The sequence below is a fragment of the Dioscorea cayenensis genome, chromosome 10 (assembly GCF_009730915.1).
Source record: "Dioscorea cayenensis subsp. rotundata cultivar TDr96_F1 chromosome 10, TDr96_F1_v2_PseudoChromosome.rev07_lg8_w22 25.fasta, whole genome shotgun sequence".
Taxonomy (NCBI): Eukaryota; Viridiplantae; Streptophyta; class Magnoliopsida; order Dioscoreales; family Dioscoreaceae; genus Dioscorea; species Dioscorea cayenensis.
Window position 1 is genome coordinate 21,573,933 of NC_052480.1, and position 25,849 is coordinate 21,599,781.

Here is a 25,849-nt window from a genome sequence, read left to right on the forward strand (position 1 = left end):
ATCATTCGAAACCATTTATATAAATTCACCATAAGAATTGTCTCAACAAAATCTAAAACTTCTTATATCAAAATCAAATAAATTTCTTGAGACCAAAATAATTTTACACTCCCATATAGATAATGCATCATCTCATATAAAAAAAAAATTTCAATATTTAACATTTTCAAGGTTTAAATCGATAGATTCGCATAATAAACCTCCATATTAAATCACCTTAACATTACAGAATTCATACCAAACCGAGATTTAACTCCGGAACAAAAATTGAAGAAAATGAGTCAACACTACATTAATGCTACAATACTTGCGGGATTCATGCATCCTGTGTGGTTGCCTGCATAAGCCCCAATTAACCTTTGATTTCACTATTTACTCCTCCAAATGATCTCAAAAGCTATCATGGAGTATGTAACTCAATCACATATATAAAATTCTATGAAATTCCTTTTGCTCAAAATTATTGCAATTTGACCAACTTTCTTTACTCAACTACTAAATTTAATCATGAACTCTTTTGCATTTATTTCTCTTAATAACTCATCAATCATTCTAGATCATACATCCTCCAATGCAAGCGTACACCTTTCCATCTTTCGTCATTATAAATCCATTTACAAAGTCACCACCAAGTTCCTCTATTCCCTTCACATATACATCCCAATAAACGTAAGTCCTGCAACTTCCCTACCACTCAAGTTTGCAAACATAAGCAAAGTATACAAGCTCAAAAACCCAAAAATTTAGAATTAAACCCCTTAGTATCACCTTATCATCATTAAACTTTTCAATGACTTAATTTTCTCCAACTTACACATCTCCATCACCTTCTTCTTTAATTTATGCCATCATACATAATAACAATTCATCTAGCCACACTTCTACTTCACTAACAACTTCTTTTATCATCAATTCTCACACTTAATTGCTCATTGTTCACATTAAATACTCAAAAGCATTTCATCAAACGTCTTATATGCAAGGACTAACTTTCCACACATCCCTTCTTAACATAATACATGAATACAACAATTTACATAAGTTATTATTCAAGTATTTTACATTACCCAAAGATGGGAAAAATCACCCCATTTAATACATGAGATCCATATAATAATCTTGACATAGATAACAACCAATCTAACTCCCAAAAGCTTTAAATTTAACAAAAATATAAGGTTGGCAACAAGTATAGAGTGCATTATACAAACAAAGTTAACTTATGACCAATAAATTAACAATGAGGTAGAATATATATAACAAAACTTTTGATGTCGAAATAAATCATCAATTACATTCAATCTTCCCAATTAAATATGATATGGATTCCAACAAGACAAAACCCAAGCTTGGAGCATGATCATTCCAAATTCACAACAATGCAAGCAAATGAAGCACATAAAAGCTTAAAGAGATAATTAAAGATTGTGTTAGCCCACTCACCTTGAAATCTTCTCTTCTCATCCTCTCTATTTCTACTAATCTTGGAAAACAAGAGAGGAAACAAGAAGAACACAAGGCCTATGTTATTCTAGGGATATGAACAAGAACACAAGATGAAAATTATTGAAAACAAAAATACTTAACCTACATTTAACCATCAAAAGGCAAGAAAAGGAGAAAGAATGGCTAGGGTTTCCAACTAGGTATGAATGGGAAATGGAAGAGAAGGGCTGAAGCTTTCAAAAGGAAAAAAAAATTTCGAGTTGCTACAGTACCCCGTTGCTGCATTTCTGGACTTTCAAAATGCTACAGTAATAGACCTAAAAACAAATGGGTTATAACAGTAATAATGTAAATATCCAAGGAGAAAGAAGAAAAATGAACATCAACAGTATAAAAAACATAAAAAAGGGAATTATAATTATATAGAAATTTCAAAACATACTATTTCTGCTTTTCATATCGGTAGGAAGGGTAAATTGGTCTTCCCCAATTATATTAAATGCATTTGCATGCATCTTGAACTTTGAAATCCAAATAAGGGACATCTTGGGTATTACCAAAATTTGGGCTTTTATCGGTCAAATGAAACCTTGATAGGGTTTTTTTAATCAAAATAATAAGTTTGTAATTAAATGATATTTGAAAAGAACTTATTAACTAATACACATTGTTCTAAGTTCATTTTTACAATGCCAGCATTTAGTTATATCTTGATCTATAGAGACAATGCAAAATTATATTAAAATAAAAAATTTATTATAATATATTTTTGTAAGAAACATAACATTTGTGTGCTTGTGCGTGTGTTTTTCTTATGAGGTTAATCACAGTTGTGATAAATTTATCATATTTATTTATAAATTTAAAATTAAAACAAAATTAATGATAAAATTAAAACAAAATTGATGAGAATTTACACTCAATTCTTTATAAAAAAAATCCATCAATAAATTATCTATATGAGATATTAGAAGAAAATCAAAATAAATATGAATAATATTGTTGAATCTTTTGTACAATGTATGTATTTAGTTTTTTATTAATGGATATTAAAATTAAATTACATGTATTAATGATATGGTATTTATCTTATCAGAATGGTGGATGATGCTGGATGCTCTCTATGAATGTATGGAAATTGCACATTCGTATGTTACCTTTTTAATGTTTTAGAATATCTATACATATATTTTTAAATAGTTGTATAATTTTTAAAGAAGGTGTCAAAGAAATTTTTAAAATTTTTTTTAAGAATCTTCTTTATTTGTATTAAATATGATAATGGTAATTGAAAATGCTTAATTCGAAACTAATTCAAATTAAATATGCTTAATATAGTTCTTAGAATCAACTAAAAAGTCAAACCTTTTTAAGCTCTTGGTCTCGAATTAAACGGTTCAAACATTGGCTCATTCGGCTAAATGGGAGATTTATAAAATTCATTTTGAATATTAATTTAAAATTATAAAATATTTTTTTGATTATATAATTATATAATATATAATTTATAATATAATATTATTAACATTACTTTTAAAATAAACAATTTAAAAAATACCAATTGCTAATTAATTTTCATTTATATTAAATATAAAATTAATTACTAGAAAACAGTAATTATACTTATTCAATAAATATCCATAAAATATTCAAAACCAATATATACGAACAATTTCCATTGTATATATATAAATTTAATATGCTTCACATAAGCGCCATACATATAATTAAGGTTTAATTGCCATACAGGTCCTTATAATTGTGTACTTTATACCTTTTTAGTCATTCTAATACTTTTAGGTATAATTAAGTCCTCATATTTGGTCGAGTTGGGTCGTTCTAGTCCACGGCAATATTTTTAGGTACAATTAAGTCCTTGCAATTTACACTTGTCCATCTACACCGTGAACTAGAATGACCCAACTCGACTAAATATAAGGACTTAATTGTACCTAAAAATATTGTAAGGACTAAAAGGGCCGAAAGTACACAATTACAGGGACCTGTACAGTAATTAAAACCTCTAGTAGCTTCCCTAAACTATAAAATAATTGCTTTTGCCTTCAAATTATATAAATATTTATTTATTATTCAATTTTGAAAATTTTTGTTTTGGCCCCTTAATTTTATTATTATTATTATTATTATTATATATATATATATATAGTGTCTCAACAAATATCAACCGTTCAACCCTATTTCTACTAAACATACACTATAAAAAAACCAAAACCTAAAACTAATCAACTCTAATGAACCCTAAATTACACTCACTGTAGCTACTTAATCTATTCTGTGCTCAACTGCGGATGTTTATAGGACGTTCTATAAATGTCTACAGTTGATGTATTCTAATATATATATATATTATATAGTTATTTGGTTCTATATTCAATTTTATAATTTGAGTACCAAGACATATAAGGTTGTCAATCGGTCCCTCCCCTACAAGGAACCCGATTCCCACCCGATCGAGGCCGAGAATAGGAAAAATTTTTTTGGGGTGGTGGCCAGGGCTGAGGAATATCCTCTTCGGCTCAGCCAGGCCCCAAAATGTTAAATGTTTTATTTAAATATTATATATATATGTGTGTGTTATTGTTTTTTATGTTATCAATATCTATATAAAAATCAAACAGAAACCCATATGTTTTTTTAATTAACAAATTAGTAATAATTAAATGAACATTACTGTTGTTCCAATGGGTCTTCAACATATATATTATATGATAATTGTGCATATTGATATTTGGTATTAGACTTTTAACATGCCAACTACTCAAATTTGTTAATGTGTTTCTCAAGTATTAAGTATTTTTATGAGATTTTTCTCAAATATTTTATAAATTTTATTTTAAATAATAATAATATTTTTTATTTATAAAAATTTAATCAAGGTCAAGGAATTCCTAAATTTGAATAATCTCCACAAGGATAGGGATGTGATAAAAAAATCCCCATAGGGACAGGGATGGGATAAAAAAAATCCCTGCACTCTGGTTTGGGATCAGGGATATGTTAGAATTTTCATCAGAACTTAATTACGACATCTATGTCGTACTATTATATGCGGAAGCAGGATCACTTACCTCCAGCCATAGCAAGTTGTAGAAGACAGTGAGAGTCTTTAAGTCCACGTTAGAAGAAATCAAGGGCTCTTCCAATCCATCATGTTCTCTCCCATCGATGGGACTGGGTATTCTCAAGAACGTTAGATCGGGGACCCTTGATGTTGTACAATACATAATCCTTACCATCAAAGGATTAACTCCACTCAAAGTTTAAGTAAATCATTATCCAAAGTGCCAATTAGAGTTAACTTAGGATTCCATTAGATAAAGTCATAGACCACTTTATTTAATTTGAATTCAAATTGGATTAATATTATCACAAAGTTAATTCAGAATAGAATTCAAAGTAACATTCTCCCACTTGGTCCAACTTTATCATAGGTAACTTAATATCCATTTACATTAACCCATAAAAATCCGCATGTTTACATCAAAGAAATAAATTACACGAATCATGGCAGTAAGTCATTATTATAAATCGAGTATTACCTTCCATACATTACGATGCAATCTCTCTCTTCAATGCAAACCTATATATTGCATTTTATCGTAATAAATAAGCCAGATGCTTATTCGGGTCCAACCCATAAATAAATATGCATATACTTAACAGTTGTTATTTCTCAAACTTAATGTATACACTTGACCAGAAGACAACCAAACACGATCAAGAGTTTCAATAAAGATCCATGTTATCCAATATAGCTTATCAAATAAAAGTTTACAGAAAATAACCAAGTCCTATCTGTTCTGCATATGATCCTTAAATAACTTAAGCGCATGCATTTCATATAAGGATCGGCAAACATCAATTCAGTGCTAAGGTGTTGCGGAACATAATAACTGAATTATCAAAATTAATGGACTGGAGATAAAAATTCATTATCTTAGCCCAAGCACAAAACTCTTCAACTATACACCCAACAACATTACCTCAACATACTCAGCATTAATAGATGAAATAGCAACTAAAGAAATGTATTTTTTTTCAAAAGATAACTCTGTTGGCAGTTATAAGAGGTAAGTGAATGTTGATTTGACAAGATCAACAAGGCCAACAAAATCTTAATCCGAGTAATCAACAATATCAAAGTTGATAAATATAAGCATGTACTCGTCACTTTCTTTATGGTTTCTCAAAATCTAAAGATCATAATGACATATTCATAACATTCTAATAACAACTGCAATGCCGAGCTTTCAACAAATTTAAACATAAATAGGGTTTCTCAAACTTAAGCTTAAGGAATGTTTTCTAATTGCTCTCTTTTAAACACACCACTATTAAAATAAACTATGCATTAGGTAAATAAATTTTCATCTGATATCTCTTATAAACTTTATAGATATAGATTTCTTGAGACCAAACTATAATGCCTCAAAATAACTCTTGATGAACTCAATGTCGATGACATAAGACACCTTAATTATATCATTCAAACCAAAATTTTTAAAGAGTAACTGCACCCATAATATATCTACATAATCTTAAATATAACTAAAATATATATGTGCTCATGGTATATAAATGATTCGCATTATTCTCTTGAAAACTAAATGAAGAGATAAATCATGAAATTTCAAATACCACCAACGGAATACTTATTGTAGTATTATGCGGATTTCTTGAATTACACATCCAAAGCCTTACCTTTAATAAAGAGGAATTCTAGAGGTCATATGCTTCTTTTACAAATTCTTTATTAAAAGGTCAATTTTCACATCTAAGTTAAAATGAGCAACAAATGTTATAATAACATGAAAACCAATAGAAAACATGAGAAAATCTCTTGTAATCTATTCCATTTATATGAGTAAATCTATTAGCAAAATAGTATTATCTTGTATCACTTAATGTAGCCTAATGAGTCCGTTTATTTTTCAAAACTAAATAGTCTCTACCATATATGATAATTCAACAAGATCCCAAATACCATAACATATTATAGAATCAATATCATACTTTATGATTTTAGACAACATTTTAGTTTTACTAAAATTAATTAATGCTTGTGAAAAGTTTTAAAGTTACAATTGGCTCAAAATTATATATACACAACATGTTTACCCAAAAGCACTTATTCTAGTTGATCTGTTTACAATTTCATCACCATGACCTTAAAGAGTTCGTTCAATATTCATCTGAACTTGAAAGATGTTATTTATAACAACCACATGATCTTCCTCAAAACTTGATAGGTTAATCCCTCCTATTGATCAAGTCATTCATAACAATTTACATTTGTTGAATATGCAGTTCTAGTGATATAAATTAAACAACAAACTTTATATTCGATAGACTTTTAGGTAATCTTCAAAAGAATACATGTAACAGTCATTGAGTCTAAATTTTCTCTCATATGGATTAGAAACCTTATCAGATATAAGAAATCCAAATGCATATATGTTACAAACAAAGTTTGCAAACTAAATTCCTCTTGTCATTTTAATTTCATTTTGTAGGTTTACCTTCCTTTTATGCAATCCATACTAAATTCAAAGTTTTTTTTTTTTTGAACAAAGAAACAAAGCTCTAAGAAAAAAAGAAAAAAAATAACTAGAAAAAGAGATTGAAGCTACGACAGAGATCCTCTAGCCATCTGGGACGATCCAAGCCCTGAGAGAAGAGAGAGAGAGAGAGACGGGGGTTTGATCTTCCATAGTGCGCCAAAGCATCAACAATTTGGTTATCTGTCCTGGGAATGGTCTTGATATTAGAACAGGAATTGAGAAGCTTAGATTTAAGGCTGTTGATATCTCGCTTGAAGTGTCATGCAACGCAGCTGTCAAAGTGTTTAAGCAAACGATCAATACCTGGACAATTGCAGAGAATTCAATTAGGGAACCAGTTAAAAGAACTACACTAGTCAAGAGCAAAATGAATGGCCACAATTTCCGCAAAAATTGGAGAATCAAAGACACAACTCTTAGAACCAACAAGAAAAATATGACCAGCATTAGAGATAGCAATAAAGCCTAATCCATAACCCACAGAAAAATCAGACCAAGAAGCATCAGTAAATAGGCTAACAGTACTCAAAGGGCAAGAAGGGTTAGAATACTCCCTGATTTTTTGCCAATAGAGTTGAAAAAATTCAAGCAATAATTCCAAGCTCTCCCAAAGATGGAGTGATATTTCGGATACCAGCCTTTAAAGATTAAATTGCATCGCTCCTTCCAAATAATCCAAGCAATAGTGGCTATAAGAGCTTTGAAAAAACCATTAGAGTTTTTAAAAACCAATCTATTAGTGAGCCAAATACCATAACTAAACTCAATTAAAATAATAGGATCCAAATTGAAACAAGAACACAGAGTATTCCAACAAGGCATAATTTTAGAGCAGTTCCAAATAATATGAGAAGCATATTCAGAGACCAAACCACGTAAATGACACTAGGTAAAAGGTCCAATGTTAAGACCATACAGGTAATCACTAGTGGGAAGTTTATCGTGGGCTAACTTCCAAATAAAAGTCTTAATACGGGGCAACACACAGAGTCTAGATATAGTCCCAACCCAGCCAAGGCTGAGGATCATGAGTAACCAAGTAGTCATAAACAGCAGAAGCAACAGAGGTTCTCAGAGAACGAGGTCCCCAAACCCAAAGATTTTGGGAATTTAAATCAAACATGATATTTTTGATCCACTCCTAATCAAGGTTGGGACCAAAGATGTTCTGAATAAGGAAGAAATTAAGATTACCATTAAGATTATAATCAAAAAAACTCAGGCAATCAAAATCAGAGTCCATGTTGATATATGTAGGTTTAAACATAATGGGAAGGTCCATGAAGCAAGGGTCCTTCCAGATGTCAAAACTGTAAAGGTTAGAAATGAGAATTCTAAAATGAGATTAAGATTCTGAGCAGAGCGAGAGATTGATTTGAAAAACCAAGAGGTTTTAAGAGGGGAACTAGAGATCCAGGGATTCCAATTAGGATATTTATGTTTAAAGATGTCCACCCAGATCTTGTTCACAGAGTTTAAAATAGAGAAGATGTTCTTGGCCATTAAAGAGTGCCTAACATTTCTAGGGTTTCTGAGACCAAGCTTTCCCCCCCACCCCATCTCCCCCCTTCCTCCCCCCTTTAGACTTTTTGAGAGTAGTAACTGTCCAACCAAGAGTGTGTACCCCCTCAGACTTTTTGAGAGTAGTAACTATCCAACCAATAGTGTGTAATTTACGCTCATTGCCTCCATGACTCCAGAGAACAGGTCTAGCAAGTTTGGAAATTTGATCAAGAATAGAATCTAGAAGGTGCATAACCGAAAGGAAATAATTTGGAAGAGAAAAGATGGAACTATTGAGTTGGGTTACTCTGCCCGCGGTGGAGAGAGAAGCATGATTCCAAACAAAGAAACTGTTATGAACTTTGGAAATGAGGGAGTTTAATTGAGGAATTTGAATTCTAGTAGGGGAAATAGGGATACCCAGATAGTTAAGAGGAAAGAAGCCTTGTTTGATGCCTAGAATAGAAGAAATGGATTTTGAAAACTTTTTATTACACCAAGAAGGAAAATAGACAGCAGATTTAAGGGGATTGGGCTTTTGACCGATAATAGGATGATACAGATAGAGGCATAAAAGACAATTGCGAGTAGTGTTGAGAGTGGCTTTGGTGACCAGAAGAAGGTCATCAGCAAACATCAGATGGTTGAAATAATGAGAAAGAGATGGACTAAAACCTGGGACTAGGGAAAGAGAAAGAGCTCTGTTAAGAATGGCCGAGAGATTTTGGGTAACTAGGAGAAAAAAAAAGGGGGGGAAATGGGATCTCCTTGCCTTAATCCTCTACTACTAGTTATTTTAGGGGAACTATGGCCATTAATCAGGAAGGAGAAAGAAGCAGAAGAAATGCAAGCATGAATCCAAGATATCCATAAGTCCGGAAAACGCATTTTTTGGAGGGTAGCAAAGAGCGCATTCCACTCGACAGTATCAAATACTTTTTCAATGTCTATTTTTATGATCATCCTAGAAGGGGTAGGGTACTCAAAATCAATAAAATGGACAATCTCCTGGGCTACTATAACATTATCGGAAGAGCCACAACCGATCAAAAAACCTGTTTGCTCCGTATCGATAAGTTTATGAATGACTTTTCTAAGGCGATTGGCAAGTATTTTAGAAATAATTTTATAGCTAACGTTGCAAAGCGAAATAGGACGGAAGTCTAAAACAAAAGAAGGGTTATCTTTCTTGGGGATAAGAGCAACAAAGTTCCGGCCCCAAGAAGAAGGGAGGATGCAGGTGTTGAAAAAATGAGAAATCGCATTAAAAAGGTAATCTCCAAGAATATTCCAATAAAAAATGTAGAAATCAATGTAAGGCCATCTGGCCCCGGACTTTTACTATGAGGCATAGAGAAAAGAGTTTGATAGACTTCCCTTTTGGAGATCGATCTAATCAAATCAGCTCTCTCTATATCCTCTAAAACAGCAAAATCATCCGGAATGGCATTAAAGAAGACCTTCACATCAAAATTGGAAGAGGAGTGCCAGAGGTTTTTATAAAAATCCAGAAAACAGTTTTCAATCTTAGAGTGTTTAGAAACTATAGTACCTAAGGAGTTGTGAATAGCTTGAACTTTGTTTTTATGACGACGGATTTTCATAGAGGAATGGAAAATCTGGAGTTCCGATCACCTTCCGACAACCAAAGCATCTTAGCCCTTTGACTCAATAGATAAAGTTTTGCCGTAGGAGTGTTGGGTGTCAGTTAAAGAGCGCACGGAACCAGATTGGAAGCCAAGGGTTGGCGGGGTATCCAGCAGCAGCTACAACATTCTGGATTTCCGCTTCAATGTTTCTGAGTTCTTGATCCAGCGGATGGACACCCGAAGATTTCCATCTGAGAAGATTTTTCTTAGTTAGAGAGATGGAATGAGAAAAAGAAAGCATCGGGTTAGGAGCAGAAGGAGAAGACCAAGCTTTAAGAACACAATCATGGCAACCGTCATAGTCAAACCAAAAATTTTCAAAACAGAAAGGTTTTTTAGAGAGAAAAGGAGGATTAGAGAAAATCAAGAGAAAATGAGAGAGTGATCCAAGATAGTACGAGGAAGATGTTTATTTGTAAAATTATTAAAGATAGTAATCCAGTTGGTATTGGCCAAGTATCTGTCAAGTCTAGCCCAGCGCCTGGAGAGACCTGACTGACCATTGGACCATGTGAATCTAGAACCAACAAAGCCAAGATCAACCAGATTATTATTGAGAATAAAAACCGAGAAAAGAGAAGCCTTAGTAGAATAATTACGAAAAGTACCACCTTTATGATCTTCATCGGAGAGAATAGCATTAAAATCTCCGGCAAGGATCTAGGGTAAGTTCAAAGAAGATATACCAGATAATTTTTCCAGAAGAATGTTATTTGAGGAGATGACCAGATGAAGAACAAAACGAGAATTAGCCACTACAGTAACAGAACCGAGGTCGCGTCGCCAAAGGACAATAATACCTCCCGAAAGATCCATCGAAGGGATACCAGCCCAATCCCAGTGTTTAGTAAGAGTGTTACAAAATAAGTGAGTGCGAACAATGTCTATTTTAGTTTTGACCAAACAAAGAAGCTTCAAGTTAGAAAGGCCCCTGCAATTCCAAGTAAAAAATTTTAAAATCGATGAAAAAACAATAAGACTAGGAGGAAGAGAAAGATAGTCAAGAGTTAGGGTTTCTTCTCCCTTTATTCAAGCGAGAAGAGCATCTAGAAGGGTCTTTTCTTACTAAGGATTCAAGTTTGATATCCTTTTGAAAGTGTCTGAATGTCATATTATCATCAGGTTCCATAGGAGCATCTGAGAGGTCGGAGTCTGAGGGCAACAGGGAAGAAGAAGTCTCCATGTTAAGATCTCCAGACGGCTCAGAAGCCAGAGCGTTTACCACCTTCTCCACAGCTAAAAGATGAAGACCATCGGTAACCATATTACCACCAAAAGAAGGATGGTTTACCGAGGAGATGAGAATAGGAGAATGGGAGGAACGAGGGGTGTCAGACAAAGAGGAATTTGGGTGGCCAACATTCGCAACATCCAACGGTCGATCAGTTCAAAGACTTAGAGAGGGATACTCCTCGGGTTGGTGCTGAGTACTGAGAAAAGGCTCCCCGTTCCATGTGTTAGAAAGGATAGGAGGCACACCATTCTGAGTGTCAGAGAGAATAGAGGGAGTGGTAGGGTCCCAAGGCAGAAGAGGAACGTTGGGCAGAGCGAGAGGGGCTGCACTGCTCTTACCCAATCTAAAAGGTGTTTTCAAAATGGATTGAAGTTTGCCTCAAACAGAGCGACCGCCACGTGTCGCATGCATGCGAGATAGGCCTCCTTTCGGAAACGAGGGAGGGCATGTAGGGAGACACGTGTCAGCCATCGAAGAAGGGGAAAGTTGGGAAGGCTTAGGGTTTGCTCGAGAACCATGGTCGCCGTTGCGGTCATCGGCATGGTCACCGGAATTAGCACCACCATGGCCCCCGGGAATGACAGCTCCTATTACAGAGGATTAACCAAGGTCCATAGTCACGTTCAAAGTCTTTAATAACAGAAGAAGGAGAAGGTCGGTAGGCATGGCCATCAACTTGCTCCTTACCAGCCCCATCAATCTGCATGTTAGGAGAGGCGTTCACCGGCGGCCCTGTAACCAACTGTTCAGGGGGCAAACTATTTTTTGACCACAGAGGGATGCTGGAGAAGGAGCAATGGGCCTCACCATGACCGATTCTGCCACATCTGTAACAAAAAATCTGTAACTTTTCATAGAGAACAAGCACGAAAACTGAATGAACCCCATAATTAATTTAGGTGCCAAGTTGCAGAGGCTGGGAAAGATTCACCTCCACACAGACACGGGCAAATTTCGCCCTGGAGTGATCAAGAGAATGATCATCAACTTTAAGGACTCTGCCGAATTGAGAGGCCACCATTCAAGAATATCTCCAGTCCAAAGTTCCATCGGAAGATGGAAAATTTGAATCCAAACAGCGGCCATTGAGAGCTTCTCAAAAGCCGACTGGAAGGTTTCTTTCCAAGGCCCATCCCAGAGGAGGCGATTAACCATGTCCAGCGATTTGCATTTGATATAATAGTATCCGTTGGGAAGGTTAGCGACAGAGAAAGTGCCGAGACCTCTCTAAGCATGTGCAAGAGCAAGTTTGGTTTGATCAAGCGGCAGAGATTTACCCAAGAACTTAGCATACAAAGAAGTTTGCATAGCCTCTCTGCCATTAGACCAAAGATCTTGATCAATAGTAACAAAGGATTTTAAAGAGCTCTTGAGTTTGTCAAAATGCTCGCGCTGTAAATGCATTAGAGTTTCAACAGTTGAGGGCTTCGAGTTTGAGTTGACGACGTTTGCTCAAGAGACGCCGGGGCGGGTACCAGATGGAGAAGCGGAGGATGGAGATGGCCCCGCGGGGGGCGCCGGGAGGAGGGTATAGGAGTGGTTTTTCAGGCTGAGAGTTTTTCAGGAGGCTCATTTGTCACCATACTAAATTCAAAGTTAACACATCAAGAGTATCAATTACTCCATCATCTTTTATTTTTCTTATAGAGATTATCCTAATCTCCAATGCCACAATATAGAAGAATTTCATATATGTGAGATTAAGTATACACACACTATATTTAGAATAATCCTTCTTTATATGTCTCAATTTACCGTAAGAAACATTTAGAATTCTTTATTATTGCTAACTTTAATAGGTATTGTCCTTTATTCTTTGCTTATACATTTTCACAATTCTCTATTATCAAACTCCTTTCCTTATAAACACACATGGTTAAAAACTATGATTAACCATTTACCTTTATATGTGTTATATGAGATTTTAAAGTAATAATAAGAGAGTTATTGATGGAAAGATACATAAGAAAGCTAGATTAACTTAACCTCAAGAGATTCAAATGAGTCATTATCATTCTTAATGATATGCTATTTTACATATTTATTAATAGTGAACTTTATTGGTGATAACTCTAATATTAGTATACTAGAAATGACTTATCCAAAGTTCTAAATTAGAAATCAATAGTCTTTAACAAATTCTTAATATGTTCACAATTAAGAATTGAACTACGTATACCAGTAGTTATGTGATTTTAATAAGTATTATTCTCAAGTAATCACATCACTCATAATAATTATACAAGACAATCACCCTCTAAATACTAGTGTTGAAAACAATATGTAGTTCAAAATTCATAATAGTGTAAACATTGGCCATATATTTAAATAGAGAAGAATTCACCTTTTTAAACTATATAGTTATCATCACTTAAATAGAGAACATTCAATGATCATATGAAAACCTTGGAACTCAAACTATTACAAATAAAATAACTATGATTATCCAACAAAATTTGAGGTAAAGAAACAAATTGGTATGCTTACCAATGCAAGCCATACATAAAACATTAATCAAGTGTCATTCATAATCTGCCTGTGGGCCAAGATATTAACACACAATAGATTCATCTTTATTGATAAACCTAATGGACAATCAAAATTTCTTAATACATGTGGGTGACTTAAGAGATAAAAATTAGTCATTAATTTATCCTAATTAATTGTGAAAATATAATAAAATTCCTGTGGACAAAAATTATTACATTACTTATAATTAATTACCATTTGATAAAATTAATGGATAAATAAAATTTCTTAATACATGTGGGCGACTTAAGAAATAAGAATTACTCATTATTTTATCCTAATTATTCATGAAAAATACAATAAAATCCTTGTCGGGAAAAATCATTATATTAATCATGATTAATCACAATGTATGTCATTTAATCTTAATGTGATCATAAATACTCTTAATGTGTGATTTTACATAATCATTGTGTAAACAATTAGTTGAATACACACGATCACATGACATCCAACTTCAGACATAAACAAAGTTCAATAATTGTGTACAAAATATAAATCAATTTCACGTAGAAAGAAAGCATTTCCAAATGTCATTAATCTAAATGTGATCATGTAAAAAAACTCTTAATGTATAGTTTTTCATAATCATAGTTATTGTGGCTAGTCCATAATCAATCAAAACTATACGATCAAATGACATAAAGCCTTATATGTAAATAAAGATTTAACAACATAAAATATAAACCATGTTTAATAGAAACAAAAATCCTAAATATTAATTATAATTAATATGAATTTATGTCATTCAATCTAGATGTGATCTTATAAGAATGCTTGATGTATAATTTTTCATAATCACAGATTCACAGGTGTTGTGGCAACTCTATAATCAATGAAAATTGAACTATCACATGACAGATAACCTTATGCACAAGTGAAATTCAATAACATAAACAAAACTTGATACAAACAAGGTATCTTTATTAATTATAATTAATCACAATATATGTCAATAATCCTAAATGTGATCTTGCAAAGTCTTAATGTATAATTTACATTATCATGGATGCTATGATACTTCCAAGTAAACTAGTTTATATAATCACGTGACATATACCAATATGCATAAACAAATTCAATGCAAATAAAATAAGTTAATATGCTTACCAATGCAAGCCATACCTAAAAGTAAACATAAATTAATTTGTTATCGCAATCTGCCTGTGGGCAAAGATATAGATACAAAAATAGATTCACAACCACCGATAAAACTAATTAATAATTAAAATTCCTTAATACCTGTGGGTAACTTAAAAAATAAAAATTAACCATTATTTTATCTTGATTAATTGCAAATATAACAAAATCCTTCTTGGGCAAAATCATTATATCGAACATAATTAATCACAACTTGCCATCTGGTAAAACTAATAAATAATTAAAACTACTTAATACCTATGGACGACTTAAGTAATAAAAATTATTTATTATTTTATTCTAATTAATTACGAGAAGTATAACAAAATCCATGTGGGGTAAAATTATTATACTAATCATAATTAATTACAATTCATGTCATTTAAAGTAAATGTGATTAATCACTCTTAATGTGTAATTTAAAGAATAAAATAAAATCATGGATGTTGTGGCCACTCCATAATTAACAAAAAATCATTTAATTACTTGACATACAAACCATATATATGAACAAATTAAATGTAAATAATTAATTATATAAATTATAATTAATCCACTTCATGTATGAATAATTCATACAAACAAACCCTAAAAATATTAATAAATAAATAAATAACAAGGTTTAACATGCAAAAGCACACTCAATCTGGTGAAGCATATTCAAAATATTGAATAAAAATAAAACATAATAAATTGAAATTACAAAATAAATTAAAAAAAACCAATAAATCAATGATAGGGTGTCTATCCTTTTTCCACTGCTAATCGGTAGCGGAAAGACCGAGCCATGCCTGGAAGTGGCCGGATACACGGCTAGACGAGCATGCATGGGAGATATCCATGGAATGGCCAGTAGTGTGTGTGCCCTACCCGGCAGCCAGGCTCTACTCGTTGTAGGACTAGTCCTGGGCGGTCGCCAGCCGGATGTGCGGCCAAGCGCTGCGGCTCGCATTAGTCCTCGAGCACGAGCAGATGTACTCATGGCCCAGCATCCACCATGTGCTCGGCCCAACAGCATGCGCGCGGCCTAGCCGCGGCCTATCCAGCAGCGCGCCATGCGCGCAAGCCCAATTGCGCCCTGCCCAGGCCTAGTAACCGTTTGCCTATACCGTACAAGGCTTCTAATTGCAACATACAACAGCATCGGATCCGCCTTGCACGTGTGATTGCACACTTTGTCCAAGATGGGTTGACTTTGGGCCTAATACCCAATTCTTTCAAACCCTAAAACATCTATAATTTATTTTGTAAAACATGCCTAAACATCAAGAGGATTCAAGTAATAAATAATATGTCATTATCAAAATTACATGTCCAAATATAATCCAGCTAGGCAGAGTTACGAAAAACTGGCTCTAATGCCAACTGTTAGAATTTTCATCAGAACTTAATTACGACATTTATGTCGTACCACCATATGTGGAAGCAGAATCACTTACCTCCAACCATAGCAAGTTGTAGAAGGCGATGAAAGTCTTTAAATCCATGCTTGAAGAAATCAAGGGCTCTTCCAATCTATCCAGTTCTCTTCTGTCGATGGAGATGGGTATTCTTGAGAATGTTAGATTGGGGACCCTTGATGTTGTACTATATATAATCCTTACCATCAAAGGATTAACTCCACTCAAAGTTTAAGTAGATCATTATCCAAAGTGTCAAATAGAGTTAATTTAGGATTTCATTAGATAAAGTCGTGGACCACTTTATTCAGTTTGAATTCAGATTGGATTAATATCATCACGAAGTTAATTCAGAATAGAATTCAAACTAACAGGATAGACTTATAAATCCGGGGTGGGGATGGAAGAATGCATCCTTAGTGAATCTATACCCGGTTGAAAATCTCTAGAGACATGTGAATGGTTGCCATGCAATGGACGCAGGGAATCACATGACACATGTCATGTTGTGCCAACCAAACTATAACGTCTCTTTGAGATTTTACTTTTAAAATATAATTATACATTTTTAAAAAATAATAATAATAATAATAATGTGACAAAATATGATTTTTATTTTTTTACAAAAGCAAAACCAAACATTGTTAGTCAAGCAACAAGCAGTTATGAAATTACATTAATTATAGTGATTTAGAAATCTCCTAGAGATAAATTTCCTTTGCCATATAACTCTCGAAAGGTAGGAAAGTACTTCTCATATAGACCTCCCACATGAGACTCATATGTATTACAAGTTAAGAGGTTCAAACTCGAAATCCCTTATCACAATACAAGGTGCGGTACCACTGGCCAATACACAAATGAATCACTACTTGTTTTTTTATTCTTTTAAAAAAAAGCCAAAACTGACAATTTTATAGTTTCAAACTATAATAAACATTAACTTGAAGTTATTCTAACAAGCAAATTCACTATATTCAAGTTTAGCTGTGTAAAGAAAAATACAATACTACATTATATTAATTTAACTGGTATTTGGTTCGTGGAAAGTAGAGCTAATTTGTATAAGTTGTTACATCACATTTATTTTAGACTTTCATTTTTTAATTAATTAAACTCATTGATAATTTATCACAAATTTATGTGTATGAGAATTAATGATTTATTTGAGTTATATATATATATATATATATATATATATATATATATATATATATATATATATATATATATATATATATATATTTCCAAAGAAAAACAGTCAAATTTAGTTGAATTTGTCACAAAAACAATTATAAGCTAAAAAATTATGTAAGATATAAAATGATTATAATTAATTATTTATACTATTTAATGTAAAATTAGATGAAAATTAGTTTTTTTTATTATTTTCTTAAAATAAAAGTTATAACAATTTTTTTATAGTAAAAGGTTTTTTTTTTTAAATAGTTAAATCACACAAGATATGTGATAAGGTTTCTCTAGTTCGTTAGAAATTTGTATAAATATAAGTTTACTAGTAGACACCAGACATCCACCAATTCTACATATTTTGAGAAATTTATACTAATTATTTCTAACATATTAGTGACTTACACAAAATTATTTATAAAGAATTATTACAAAATGTGATATTAGAGGAAAACCAATACAATTTATTAATATATTTTTTATATTGGTATAGTTATATTCAAAAAATTATTCTGCATATAAATATTAACTCATTAATGGGCATTGATTTATCATCCAACATAAAAAGAAAATTCAAGAACTGGTCTACTCATAAATAATGGTCTAAACTTAAATGTTTATTAATTTTGAAATTTTTAAAAATTTTGTTAACCAAAACAAATGAAAATTATGGATTATAGATAGTGATGTAAGTGGGGCGGGGCGGGGCGGGGAATGGAATCCCCGTCCCCATTCCCGCTTCCCATGGGGCGGGGATTCTCCGCCTCCAAATTCCCCGCGAAAAAGAAATTATCCCCACTCACTCCCCCACGGGGATCCCCACGGGGTCGGAGAATCCCACCCCGCCAATTTTTTTATTACATAAAATTATAATAATACTATGTATCTATATATATATATATATATATATATATTAAAGTAGAAAATCTATTTGACACTTGTCAATTTCTCATAAAAATTTTACCAATATTATTTTAATAATATTAAAATATTTATAACATAACACTAAATTATATTGTTTTAAACTAATTTTTATTATTTTATCTCATAATAATAATAATAAAATTAATTTTATAAAAATATTATATTTTTTATGTTGATAAATAGCTTATTTTATTTAATCATAATTTTACCTTAATTTCTATAGAAAATAAAAAAAAAATTTATTAAAACTTTTTTTAAAAATTTCATATAATTATATTCGTACATCACACAGTTGTAATACTAGTATTACTTAAAGTCTAAAAGTCTTAAACATTATTAATAAATACTAAAAATATTTTTTTTAAAACCCAAATATTTGGTCCTTGTAATCTTATATTCATATTGAATTATTTTTAAAAAATAAATAACTAATCATATGAGTTATTTTCAAAATATATATATATATATTATTAAAAATAGGGGAATCCCCGCTGGGATCCCCATGGGGAATGGGGCCGGAATGCCTTCCCCTCCCCCGCCCCCGCCCCGCGAGACGGGGAGGGATTTTCCCCCATTCCCCGCCCCACTGGGGCGGGTCCCCAAGGGGAACGGGAAAACCCCGCTTCATTTACATCCCTAATTATAGAGCAAATATTTAACGTTTAATATATTATATATTTTAATCATTTTAATATATAAATCATAAAGAAGGGCTATTATTGTTTATAGAAAAATAAATAAATTTTCTCAAACTTTGATTTTTCATTTTCTTAAAATAAGAATTTATATTAACAGTTTGTTTTTAATCATAAACTTTCCAATTTATATGTAAGAATATACATTGATAAATAAGCTTTTAAATTTCTTTTATGTTTAAAATAGTATTCGGTAAAACATTTCAAAGTAAAGAAAATTCCAAAATAATTAAGTATTATTTTACTTTCAAATTCACATAAAGATAACGCAATAAATGAATAAAATGGTTAAAAATAGTTTTAATTTTTAAAGGGCTTATAGTTAAAAAAAGAAAAAGTATATATTATAAATATTAAAACAAAAAAAATGAGGGTTAAAATGAAAATTTACGACTCAAAAAAGGCAAGTTCTTTTCTTTGGAAAATGGAAGGCCGAGAGAAGAACAAGGCATCCAATTCCCGCCATCTCCACTAGGGTTTCACGGTTCACCTTCGCCGGAGATTGCAATCGGCTGCCCTCCTTCCCTTCCATTATGGACGGCCAGAGCTTGTCCAGGAGGAGCTTGTCGGTTTCCAGCTCGTCGGGGAGGACGAAGAAGCTCCTTGACAATGGTGTCCTTGAAGGCCCCCGGAGATCCTCATCCTCTAGATCAATGTGAGACCCATCGCCTTGATTTCATTTTAATCGTGCTTATTTCTGCATGTAAATGTGTTTTGTGTGATAAAAATTGGTTTTTTAAGGATGGATTTGCTTGTTGGATCTTCATGTGGTTAGTTGGGGAGAGGTGTGAGTGGAGATTGTTTGGTTGTTGGATTTATGTTGGTTTGATTTCTTATGAGTAATTTTCTTATTTTGTTATTTATGAATAATGAGCATGGTTAAAAATTTTATTTTGGTGAGCATTTTGTGGATTCTTTGAAATTCTAAGAGTTGTATGTTGCTTAGTGCTTTTGTTTTTTTATTGCTTGTGTTTTCTCTTTGTAATGTATGCAGAAAGGTTTTATGTGTTCAATCTTGTTCTTGTCTATAGGGTGAAGAATTCCTGGAAAGCAATCGTTGTGAAATGTATATAATACAATACAAATTCTGCATTAAAAACCTCAAATTATGAAATATGTTTCAGGAATATATTTTATTTATTTATCTGGAAAAAATAAAAATATTTCTAGTTGTGCACAGTTGAAATTGCGTGAGAAACTTGTGACAAATATTGGTTAATAAATCTGTTGGCTATTGAAGTCAGTCAAGAATTTGATTTTGGAATGGACTTTATTGGAACAGAACTGTGGGTGGACTCAGTGGAGAGAGAACTGTCAAGAGGCTGCGCTTATCGAAAGCCTTAACTTTGCCTGAGAATACAACTGTTCATGATGCCTGCAGGCGGATGGCTGCTCGCCGGGTTGATGCTGTGTTGCTGACTGACTCTAATGCATTGCTTTGTGGAATTCTAACAGACAAAGTTAGATCCCTGATTTTTAATGATTGTATATAAAACCATAATCACTGAATTAGATGGCCGTATATGTTTGTGTTGTATTGCTTGAAGGATATAGCTACAAGAGTAATTGCTCAGGAGCTAAAGCTCGAGGAAACACCGGTTTCCAAAGTCATGACACGAGGTCCTGTTTTTGTTCTTTCAGACACTTTAGCTGTTGAAGCACTACAGAAGATGGTTCAAGGTTTAACTGGATCCTTTGAGTCAATGAGTTTCTGCACATTTGTCCTTTGAATTAATGCTGAAACTTATTGCAGGGAAATTCAGACATTTGCCTGTTGTGGAGAATGGTGAGGTTATTGCTTTGCTTGATATTGCAAAATGCCTTTATGATGCTATTGCAAGAATGGAAAGAGCAGCTGAGAAGGGAAAAGCAATTGCAGCTGCTGTAGAAGGTGTTGAGAGGCACTGGGGAACTTCCACTTCTGGTGAGTTAGATAGTGGACAGTGTACTACCGCCCAGCGTGGTTATTCATAAACCATTCATATATTTCTTTTATCAGTCTTGTACATTTGTCAATATTTTCTAGAAAGGAACTGTAATGGGATGTTATAGAATTAATGCCTCTGTGAATTAAGCTCAGAAGAAATTAGTTATTGAGGATGTAAATCTCACTGCCGCTCCTTATTTGCACAGGTCCTAATACATTTATTGAAGCTCTTCAAGAACGAATGTTCAGGCCTTCTTTGTCAACTATAATTCCAGTAAATACAAAGTGGGCAATTACTTCGTTTGGAATCAGTGCTGTTTAGAACTTTGAACTAATAAAAAATTTATTAATTGATAACGGAATCAATTTGTTAGGATTGTCACAGTGGAACCTTCTGATTCAGTCTTAACTGCCACAAAGAAGATGCTTGAAGTTCAAATGAGTTCTGCCATTGTAACAGTTGGAAATAAACCTCGGGGAATACTAACGTAAGTGACCCATGTTTTGGCTATTATATATTATTCATATTTCCTAGCACACCACGTAGTTGTTATTGTTTGATATTTTTTATCAGTTCGAGTGATATTTTGATGCGGGTAATTGCAAAACAACTTCCTCCAAGCTTGACCTCAGTGGAGAAGGTATCTAACCTCTGCTTCTAATTTTTAATTGTTTATAACACACATTATGACACATAATAACTCAGATAAGAATGTGATTTTAAGAGCTGATACTGTTTGCATGCTTGCTAGCAGATAGAAGCAGGCCGGTTAATATTTCACTAATCATATTCAAGGTCATCAGTTCCTTTGTTGCAAATTTATATATTTAAGTGAAGATTCAAGATGTAAGCATGCATGATGATTAAGCTTTTTTGTGCTTCCAAGCTTCTTTAATGAAGTTTAGTATAAATATATCGTAGAAAAACAGAGTCAACATATCATCTGTCAACACTGGAAATTATTTGAAGGACATCTGAATTCATTTGAATTTCTTTTATTTTGGATGACTAATCTCACATTTGAACAAGAAACTCACTGGTCTTGAAATATGGTGGATTTGGAACTCATCAATCCCACCTGAGTGTTCAACATAAAAATTAGATACCGTCACTAAAATGGCATCCATGTCTTGTATTTAGGTTATGACTCCAAATCCCGTTTGCGGAACAGTCGATACTCCAGTCCTCGACGCTCTTCACACCATTCACGATGGAAAATTCTTACATCTACCTGTAGTGGATAGAGGTAACCTTCAATAAGAAAACGTAAATCATACACAAGTAAATTACTTCTTGTATTTACTAGTTTATCGGCTTTATTTATCGTTTAACATATTGTTCTCATTTCATTGATTATGTTTGCAACTATACCATTTGTTGGTTTTCCTCAATTTTTCTTTTCAATGCAGATGGAGATATTGTTTCAATTGTTGATGTACTTCAAGTTACAAATGCAGCAGTAGCCTCTGTGAGTCATTTTGTTTTGCTACCTGCTAATTTCCTATCAAACCGTCTGTATGCATAGATTGATTCTTTCATTTCTATACACAAAAGTTTGTCATATCTTTCCAAATTGGCCACATACACTCTAGGCACAAAAATTAGCAAATTCCAATTAATGAATTGCACCTTTAAACTTCTGTTCATCAATACAATTACCAACCAGATATTCTAAAGCATTCCTTTTTCTCATATCAATGAAGGTGGAAAACAGTGGAGGAGCTGGAAATGAGACAACAATATCCATGATGCAGAAGTTCTGGGATTCTGCCATGGCCATTGGACCTTCTGATGACGATGAGGATACAAGGAGGTAAATAATTATAACTCCATATAATCGTCCCATTCTGAAGAACAACACCTATTTTAATCATGACATGGAATTCCAGTGATGGATCCATGAAGTTGGCATGCGAGTCAGCAGACACAATGAGGTCTCCTTCTGATCCATCAAATCCATCTTCTGCATTAGTAACCACCTTCGGCTTTAAGCTCGAGGATAAGAAAGGCAGGATGCACAGATTCAACTGCGGTACGCACTAATTCCCATCAGTTTCTTTTCAAAATTAAAATCAATATAAATTTTCTCACAAGATTACACAAACATTTTTGTAGACACCCAGAGCTTGACATATCTTATAACCAGTATTCTTCAAAGAGTCGGCGAGGATATTGACAGAAACAATCTACCACAAATTTTGGTACTTGCTCATTCAGATTTAACATGATCATGAGCTCGGTTGTCTTTGTCACTTTAAATTGCTGTCATGTTCCACAGTACGAGGATGAAGAACATGATAAGGTGATACTCGCGTCTGACGATGACCTTGCAACTGCTGTGGACCATGCCAAGCTTGCCGGTTGGATGGTAAGACAACATTTAATAAAGAATAACCATCATTTGAAATGATATCAAGAGTTTAGTTTGTTTGGCTTACGTCTCTGTTAAATCGTTATGTTCATTGTTTCCAGAGTTTAAGACTGCATTTAGACTACTCAGGATCAGGTCATCGGAGAAGGCGCGGTGGCAGTGGCTCTGGAACTATGGATTTTGTGTATGGTGACGCGTGGGCGGCCGCATATAGCGGGATGGCGGCCGGAGCTGCACTGGTTGCCGGGCTCGGTGTGATAGCATACTTGAAGAGATCAGGCTTATAGATTGAATCATTGATCTCAAACTTCAGTATTACATTCCATGCAAGAAAATCAAAACTTTGTAATGGTTGTTTGAAAAGGATCACATGCTTAAAAGAACCAAAATAAAAATAAAATGTAAATTTTTTTTTCTCTTCTATTTTTTTTTTTCTGTTGTACTTTTTGAATCATATGAAAGTAAGGCACGCTTTGATTTGAATGTTGTTGTCCACTAATTTTAAAGAAGGAAAATGAAAGCACTAGTGAAATAACATGGAGGGCCCTGCCACTGTTTTATTTCTTCTTTTCCCACGTTTTTGATGTGTGCAGAAGAAGCTCCACACAATTTCACATTATAGTAGATAATGACCATAATACCCTTCTAATATATATATATATATATAGTCATGGAAAAACATATTTGTCTCTTTAGCTTTGGAAAGATACATATGTCCACTTTAAATCCTATTCACACAGTCAAAGTAGAAAGAGCAGTCATAAAATAATATTTTTAATGATTAAAATAAAACTTGGATTTCCATTACTCATGAAAAATATGGTTCTAATAATCCTTGATTTCTCCTTAATTTAAATAAAATTTTCCTTGGAATTTTTGTTATATCATTTCTACTGCCTTTGCATTTAAGTTATGTGACAATTTAACCGTCATTTCTAGTGTCCTTTGTGTAGGTATTTTTTAACAAATAATGGCTGGAATTATGAACTGATTTTTCTCCATTACTTTTGGTTTTTTTTTTAAATGAGTTTGGTTACTTATGTTCATGGTCAAGCCACATCTAAGACATACATAGAAGTAGAGTTAATACTTCGATGCATTTGTTTCTTCACCTTGTGTGAGTTAAGTTTGAATTCGTTTTCTTAGCAGATACATAAATACCATAAGTAGGAAACCTGGTACCAATAGGCCAAGAGATCGTTGATTATTTATTTATTTATTATGTTCAATATTTTTATTTAAATTTTTACAGAAGTGCTCATCCTCCAAAGGGGCAAAAAATAATTTCGCATTTAATGCTGGACCCCTACTATGGCTTTCCTCATTAAATTTTTGATGAAAAACTCTAAACTAAGCATTTTTCTTAAATATCTAACTCAAGGCCCCATGATTTTTGACTTATTTGCTCCCTTGATTTTGATAACATGTCTCACATTATTAATGATGTCCCTATATTATTATGTTGTATTATTAATAAGGTACTGTTGTATTATTTATATTGTTCTCAAACAAACTTAACACATCTCACTTTTTTTTTTTTTAAATGATGTCCTTAACCATTTGCACTATGTGATTATTATAAAATAGTGCAAATATGTTTGATTCGCAAATGAGAACAACATAAATAATACAACATAATGCAAATGGTTAAGGTATCGCAGAAGTGCTTGCACTATTTTATGTTTGATGTTCAATGGATAATACAAATTTTTTTTTGCTATTTCCCACTTAATTCAACAAATACTAGATAAAAAAATTGTAAAATTACTATAATGTCTTTTGTATTATTCTATGTTTATTTTGCAATTTCAAAATTTAAAGATAAAATTTTATAAATTTTTCTTGTTTTTTCAATATTCACCACTTAGTTTTATATGATTAATTAAATTATTAGTTCAAAATTATATATTTTTTATAATGTTAAAAGTATATTGATTGACGATTAATTACCAAAATATTTACAGTAAGAAATTAGATTTTCTTTTATAAAAGATTCACCAAATTTATATATTTATAAAGTATATATATATTTTTTTTAATAGAAACACTGGATGGTATTGTTGTTATTTTTTTTTTTAATTTTAACTGGGGCACTTATGTTTTTGGTTATGTTGTATCATAGTGATTTTTCTATGAGGTTTTTGGATATAGAAATTTCATCAAGTTATGTTGTATGCAAACACCCTTTTATGCTATACTCCCTCCCTATTTGCTTATCGAATGAGGGACAAAAAAAGTTTTATTGTGTTGTACGTCA

General features: G+C 32.7%; 1 protein-coding gene across 1 annotated transcript; it reads left to right on the forward strand.

Moving 5' to 3' along the window:
• Positions 1-19,725: 19,725 nt before the first annotated feature.
• On the forward strand, positions 19,726-23,955 carry LOC120270457 (CBS domain-containing protein CBSCBSPB1). Its single transcript, XM_039277465.1, has 14 exons — positions 19,726-19,948; positions 20,576-20,753; positions 20,841-20,973; positions 21,047-21,217; positions 21,427-21,505; positions 21,595-21,708; positions 21,795-21,861; positions 22,362-22,467; positions 22,631-22,689; positions 22,925-23,034; positions 23,111-23,253; positions 23,337-23,422; positions 23,500-23,589; positions 23,694-23,955. The coding sequence occupies exons 1-14, from the start codon at positions 19,827-19,829 to the stop codon at positions 23,877-23,879; spliced, it is 1,644 nt and encodes a 547-aa protein (XP_039133399.1). The 5' UTR covers positions 19,726-19,826; the 3' UTR covers positions 23,880-23,955.
• Positions 23,956-25,849: the final 1,894 nt, after the last annotated feature.